Genomic DNA, 7,120 nt, shown 5'->3' with positions numbered 1-7,120 from the left:
ATTCAAAGCTTGGCCCGATGCTTCTCTCAAGGCCTAAAGGGCCGGCTAACATAACATTATCCATTCAAGTCAAATTGGATGTCCTTGTGTTGAGTCGAGAACCATCCCCTTGTGTGTACTTCCTTCCATTGAATGATAACGTTAACGACATACGAAGGGCAACGTGTGTGTATCCATGATGCTCACCCGTCGAGCTTGTGAAAAGCAGAATTTTTCTGCAAACATGATTACAGTTGTGGAGCTTGAATGATGACCTTGTTACGTTCCTTCCAAATGTACCTTAACGTTATAGTCAAACTTTGAGCCTTTCCAACTTCAACTTCTCATAAAAACCCAACATAGTTCATCAAATAAAGCCAAATTATAATTGTGAATGTCATAAGCCATATAATTAAAATGGCATGTTGCTTTCATGGAGGATCTATATATCTAGTGTTCAAAATATAAATCACATAAATACATTTAGGTAGTATTTGGAAAGTCACCTAATAACTGAATTTAGGAGTAATTATTTATAATTACACAATAGTGACATATTTAGATAACTATTATAATTGATGAATTTCACCTAATTGAGTATAATTTGACTCCAATTACACTCTTCAATTCTTGGAAACAAGTTAACTAAAGGGCTGTATGTCAACAGTCTCATTGGATCCGTAGCTAATTTCATAGCAAAATATGTGCCTACTTTAGTCATTCAAATTTCTAAGTCACTAGCATCAATATGCCACCAAATATGTGTAAAATAACCAGAACACAACTGCCAAAGGATTTTCCTCTTCTGTCTATACAAACGACAGAAAACCACTGGATAGGATGTCCTTCAAGATTGTGCCACGAGGCGATTTTACTGGCTTGCCAACTTTCCAAACCAATTGTTTGCAGGTATCATTTTTGCAGCACCATTGCCCAGTGAAAACAAGTAGCCATTGGCCTTTGAACCCACATCCTGTACTTGATTGTTATGTTTCCCATTGACCTTAGGGACCCAAATACTTCCATTTTTTTCCCCTCAAGGCATCTTCAGAACTTCTTCCTGGGGTTGAAAAATCCACAATGTTCCTCAGGATCTTCTCCCATAGAGGTCTGTTCTGTCTGGAACTATACGAGAGGTCTTCCATTTCACTATCCTCTTCAGAATAAGCAATGAAGTCTTTTACTCTATCCGTTGTTATTTCCACAGCAGATGGTGCAGCTTGCTCCCTCAAGAACTAATTATTAGTAATTTAGACAGTCAGAGACTCAAAGATTAAAGAATAATATATATATAATTCACAAGCTTCATACTCCATGTAATACAACCCATGTTAATGATTTTGTGTCTGGCACTACGTGTTTTAGCATGTTGCAACCACTGTTTATGCCTTTAAAAAGCTGATTTGCTTGAGAGTGCCTGGAACAAGAGGCAAAGATGTAGATTACAAAAGAACCAGGGCTATTGCTTGTGCCTGGAACAAGAGGCAAAGATGTAGATTACAAAAGAACCAGGGCTATTGCTTCGGCATAAATGAACTATAATGTCAATACTGTAATATGGTCAATTTAGAATAGCGGGCAACCGAGAAGGCAGATAAGAATGTTTTACATCAAAGACTATAGTTTTGTAAGTAGTTCAATCAGTAACCTAAGTCTTCTCCTCTGTCATAGCTGACAAAATAGTAAATATCTCTTCAATATTAGGTCTAATGACCTATAACCCTACTCTGAATTCGGTGTTCTAACTGCTAGTTTCGAATTTTTGAAAGAAAAAGAAACACAAATATAGATACACATATATTTATATATTTATCATCCAACATATGAAATACGAGTTGTCCCACAATTTTACATTATGTTTGATTGGCTGTAATGGAATATGGTTGTAATTGAATAGAGCTGTAATGGAATAGAACTGTAATCAGTAATTCAATTGTTTGGTTGAATGAAATGTAATAGAACTGTAATAATATTCTTATATTTGGTTGAATGGAATGATGTTGTAATAGCATAAGGAAAAAAACTGAAATGACCAGAATACCCTTAGCAGAATTTTTTTTAGGTAAATGATTATTGTTATTGTTATTAAATTTTAATAAGATTATTGTTAAAAAAAGTTAATAAAAAAATAAATATTTTAACCATATTTTAACATAATTATTATTAAATATAATTTAATAAAATAATATATAATTTAATAAAATTCTTAATATAATTATTATTATATGAATTAAAAAATCATAATATATAATACTATAAAAATAAGATATAATCTACTTTCTTATTTTTAAACTGCAATACATATTTAATATGCTAAAATATCATTAGTGAAACAAATAATTTAATTATTCTACAATAAAAAAAACCAAAGTATTAGAAGTAATAAATAGCTTGTGATTAAAAAAAATTAGACACCAAAATAGAAATAATGATAGAATTTAAATGCTAATTTATTAGTTGATACTTTGTTACATATAACAAACATTATAATGTTACATTTCACATTTTCATTTCATTTAATTGTGACAGAAAAAATGTTAAACACCACATACATATAAACTATTCTTGAAAGCTAGGTTGTTAAGTAATAAGCTTTTCACAGCTAATCTATTAAGCAATTAACTTTCCACCAACATAACTAAGTTTGTTAGAGTTAGAACAAAAAACATGGAAGCTAGACCTTTAGAATACTAGCTTTTCTCTATTATTCTCTTTCTTTGTTTTCCTTCTTTCACTCACATTTCTTCTCCCTTTTCACTCTAAGGTGCTTCCATCTATCTTTCTTCCTCTGTTGCTCACCATTAACAGTTTGTTTCCTTTTATAAGTTACAATGATTAAGCTCATATCTAAAAGAGATGATTATCATCCAAATTCAACTATGATAAACTAATAATAAGAAATGGAGTTCATATAGAAAGTTCACATGGCAAACCAAGATTTAATCTTATATTAACTTAAGCCAGATATCTCAAGTCACCAAGGAATTTGCATAGCAGTCACAAAAATGAAAATCAAAAGACAAAATCTATGATACTAAGATATGTGAGCATTGGATATGAGTACGTGTCTTACACAGGTATACTCAATTTTTTCGAAGTTTTTCTATATATTTGGACGATGATACTACATATTTGTGTCCATATATGTGTCAAACACAAGCATAAAGAGCTGGTAACACAGGACAGTATTTATAAACTGACTAAAGCATCTACATTCTTTTCAACTTGCAACAATCCCTATCCTATTCATTTTGATTTCCATAACAACAAATATGCATTTATAAGTATAAAAGCTATCAAACCCAGGGTCAAAGAAATCATTACCTTCCAAGGCTATAATGTGGTTATAGCAGTCTCTGCCATCGAGAAGAAAGCTGAAAGACCCAAAAGAGCTGTCAAAACCATACCTTGTTCCTTAAAGACTTTAAGAATCATAGATGCCTTAGGCCAAGCATTCCTCAACAACAATATGCACTGCCCAATAACTTCATAACCAGCATTAGCCACTCCATCTACAGCAAAAACCATTTTGCATCCAAACACCAATACACCACAAACCATTGCCACCAAAATACCCCTTTTCACCAAAACCATTTTCTGATCATTCCCCACACCTTCATTTTCTTCCCTCAACGATCCCACGTGACCAAAACTACCTTTTTTGGGGAATCCAAAAGCTTTCAAAGCTTGGGGATTTGAACAGGTGGAGATAACAAGAGCTGGGTAGTGATTGGTTTTGGGTAAAAACTTTGATTGGTTCTTCAAATTTCGATTAAAAAAATGAAAGATGAGGTATTTGTTGAATAAATGAAAGTGGGTTGGCTGAAAATTGAGTATTCAAGTGCCATTTTTATCAATAAGAATAAATCAATAATTAAAAAAAAGAGAGATCGAAACTTGTTTAAGCAAAAAGAAGAAGAAGAAGAAGAAGAAGAAGAAGGGATTTTTAGGTTTCAAAGGAAAAGTCGTTTGGTGAAGGAAAGATTCTAGTTAGCTACAAGTGGGATGGCAATATATTGAAGAGAGGAAGAGTTGAAGAAGAAGAGAAAATGCAGATTGAGTTCGGAGGAAATGGGATTAAAAAAAGGTTTAAATTGATAAATTGGGAATTTGTTGATATTACAGTGGAAGGAAGAAGCATGAAAAAGAAAGGAAAATATTTTAGACGCGAGAAAGAAAGGATAATGGTGAAGGTAAAATTGAAAGCTTTAGCTAATTTCTTACCCACCCATTCTCCGAATCGTCATTCCGTGGGGAGACCACCGAATGATAAACAGCATTTTTGCCCTGAATAAGCCTGTAACGAATAGGGCTGTAATAGCTTATTACAGCCAACCAAACAATGGTTTAATAATGAGCCCACTGAATTGAGCTTGTAATGCATAGGTATTACAGCCAACTAAACATGCTGTTAATATTATCATAGAAGCATTTTCTACAATAAGCTCAGTAAAATGGACATTGAACCACGGTCAATATATACTAACGTTATAGGTGATAATCTCCACAACTTCTGCATTGGCCAGCACATGCGTGGGAGAAACAAGATTACCATTGACCTGCAATGAGAAAGTCAAGCATTAAATTGGTGGCATTTGTTGTAGGCTGACACTAGAATTGGAAATTAGCAACATGCAATACAAAAGTACCTTCGCCGCCACCATTTTGTTTCCAATGTCGGTGTGTATCATATAGGCATAATCAATAACAGTAGACCCTTTAGGCAAATTTTTAATCTTCCTATCGCAAGAAATATTTATCAGAGCAGTAGTTCCCACAAAATTATGGTAATATTTTAGCAGAAATAAAAGCCTAAATTATGGTTTACGAATTATCATACCTCTCCCCTTGGGGTAAAGACGAAGATACGATTGCATAAGAGATCTCTGGTACAAATTCTCTAGAGCTCATGTTGCCAACGAACTCCTCTTGCCATTCTCTAATTGCATTGAGCTAACCAAGCTGGAGAAAAGAAAAAGCTTCATCCATAAAATTAGCATTCCTGTCAGGGGCTTTAAATGGTCTGAAGGAAGTCCTTTAAAGACTATTCTTAATGACAACTTGTCAAGGAAACTAGGTATACCCTGAGTGCTATATTTGCATTGTTAAGGCAAACTAGTTTCCCCCTTAGGTCTCTAACATTTGGCACAGCATGCCCAACTAGAAATTGTTTTGAAACAACTTAAAGGATATTTTCAGAATATCAACGTCACCTTCTTCCATGTATTATGGATTATCTCAATTCTACGTATGATTCAAGTTATGAAATATACAATATGCTAGTACAATTCAACCTTATTTTTTTTATGTTATAATAAGTTGATCTTGTTAATTTGAAAAGTATCTTTTTAGAACAATAAATATCTTCTCAATCATATTTTGAAGTAGTGTTAAATCTTAAGAGAAAGGTTTTTTTTGGGGGGGTTGAGGAGAGGGAGAGAGCTAGTAAAATTTTCAAAAATCTTAGGAGTTTAATGAGATTTTTTTTTTAAAAAATTGAGGTCTAATTAAAATTTGTGAGATTAATGAGAATTTTTAAAAATTTGAGATGGTCTAATTAATTTTTTTTTTAAATTTCAAGGAAAAAAAATCAAAATTCTCCAAATTTTTTTTTGGGGAAGGCCCCTATTATGGGTTGCCCTTGTTTTGATGCCTTAAATATTTCAAATTGAAAGAGGTTCACAAGCTGCCTATAATGTTTATGTCTAGCACAATTCTCTCAAATGGTATCATACCTCATGATATGTTGCAAGAAAATATTTTGTATTTACAAAATTAGTATTTATATTACAATATTTTAGTTTATAGTTCAAATATTTTAATTATAAAAAGTTTATATAAATTTAATTTGAAGAAAGACTTGTGCCATGTTATGTCCCTTTTTTATAATACATAAATTGAGTAAAAAGTAATATAAATTTTATAATATATAACCTTTGTAAAAATTGTTTTTATAAAACTGTCAAATAAGTTTCATAACATTTATTATAAATAATATTTTTTTTGTAACTTTAGAAAGTTAATTTTTATAAATAACATTTTTATGAATACATATATTGTTTTTGCAATATATAGTATGAAAAAAAAATAAGTTATGTACATATTTCTTGGACATATTTTTTTATAAATTAATATATTATAGTAATTCTATAATATGTAAATTATTTTTTTATAATAAAAATTTTCACCATAACTTAGAAATTTTATAGGATTTAATAATATATTTTTTTGTTATAACTTTTTAAAATACAAAAATCATTTTATAATATATATTTTTTAGAATTTATAATATAAGAAAATTTTTATCATAATCATCTCAAATACTCATCCGTGTTTATGCTTGGCTTAAAGGTTCTGTTTTTTTTTAACACTCAATTGGATACTTGAATTACTTAAATGCATCAAAAAGAGTACTCTTTAACAGTTGATCGTTAAAGCTAGTTGCTCTAATTTTTTTCAATTAAAGCCATTACGTGTGACAATCATGGTCTGACACGTGGAAAAAAATAATAAAAGTTATTAAATTTTAATAAAATATTTAAATTTTATTAAAAATTAGGAAAAATTTATAAAAATCATAAAAATTGTAAATTTTTTATAAAATATAGAAAAATATAGAATTTTTTTAATAAAATTTTATAAAGTAGTAAGAAAATTATAAAAAATGTAAAGAAATATAAAATTCGTAAAAAAATTATAAAAATTATTATGTCTCCAATACGCTCAAGCCGGACATAATCAACCCAATATTTTCTTGGTTTTGTTTACCTTTCTCCTCCTACTTACCTTCAATCTTTTTTTGCTGGCTTTGTTTATCAAACCGGAAATATTAAAAAAAGTGGGCGTCCTTGTAGCTATTGTTGCATTTTGTCACGCCATAGCATGTACCCTTTTTCTATCATTTTTTTATAAACTTCTAACATTTTTCTATAACTTTTATTGATTTTTATTTTTATTATTTTTCGTCAAATGTCACACTGTGTTGCAACATTTGATGACTTTAACTAAAAAAGGGGGTCATTAACTTTAATGGTCAACGATTAAAGTTAACAGTTAAAAAGTCTTTTTGATGTATTTTATATTTTTTTTACGATTTTTATAAAATTTTACAATTTTTATAATATTTTTACGATTTTTTATT

At 30.3% G+C, this 7,120-nt stretch overlaps 1 protein-coding gene across 1 annotated transcript; it reads right to left on the bottom strand.

Annotated features, from left to right (window-relative positions):
* Positions 1–388: 388 nt before the first annotated feature.
* On the bottom strand, positions 389–4,666 carry LOC107959568 (uncharacterized). Its single transcript, XM_041114429.1, has 4 exons — positions 4,629–4,666; positions 4,467–4,538; positions 1,306–1,396; positions 389–1,214 (listed from the first exon to the last, which is right to left on the bottom strand). Exons 2-4 carry the CDS (start codon positions 4,532–4,534, stop codon positions 984–986), a joined length of 390 nt encoding a protein of 129 aa, XP_040970363.1. The 5' UTR covers positions 4,535–4,538; positions 4,629–4,666; the 3' UTR covers positions 389–983.
* Positions 4,667–7,120: the final 2,454 nt, after the last annotated feature.

The sequence above is a fragment of the Gossypium hirsutum genome, chromosome A05 (assembly GCF_007990345.1).
Source record: "Gossypium hirsutum isolate 1008001.06 chromosome A05, Gossypium_hirsutum_v2.1, whole genome shotgun sequence".
Classification (NCBI taxonomy): domain Eukaryota; kingdom Viridiplantae; phylum Streptophyta; class Magnoliopsida; order Malvales; family Malvaceae; genus Gossypium; species Gossypium hirsutum.
Note: the sequence above shows the minus strand (reverse complement) of the source record. Positions and strands in the feature narration are given on the sequence as shown.

What these genes read in the sequence shown, in the direction of transcription:
- LOC107959568 (XM_041114429.1), bottom strand. Translation starts at nt 4,534, where the DNA reads ATGGTAATCTTGTTTCTCCCACGCATGTGCTGGCCAATGCAGAAGTTG. An exon ending in TGGAGATTATCACCTATAAC is followed by an intron (nt 1,397 to 4,466) that starts GTTAGTATATAT and finishes CTCTTGTTCCAG; the next exon opens with GCACTCTCAAGCAAATCAGC. An exon ending in ACACAAAATCATTAACATGG is followed by an intron (nt 1,215 to 1,305) that starts GTTGTATTACAT and finishes ACTAATAATTAG; the next exon opens with TTCTTGAGGGAGCAAGCTGC.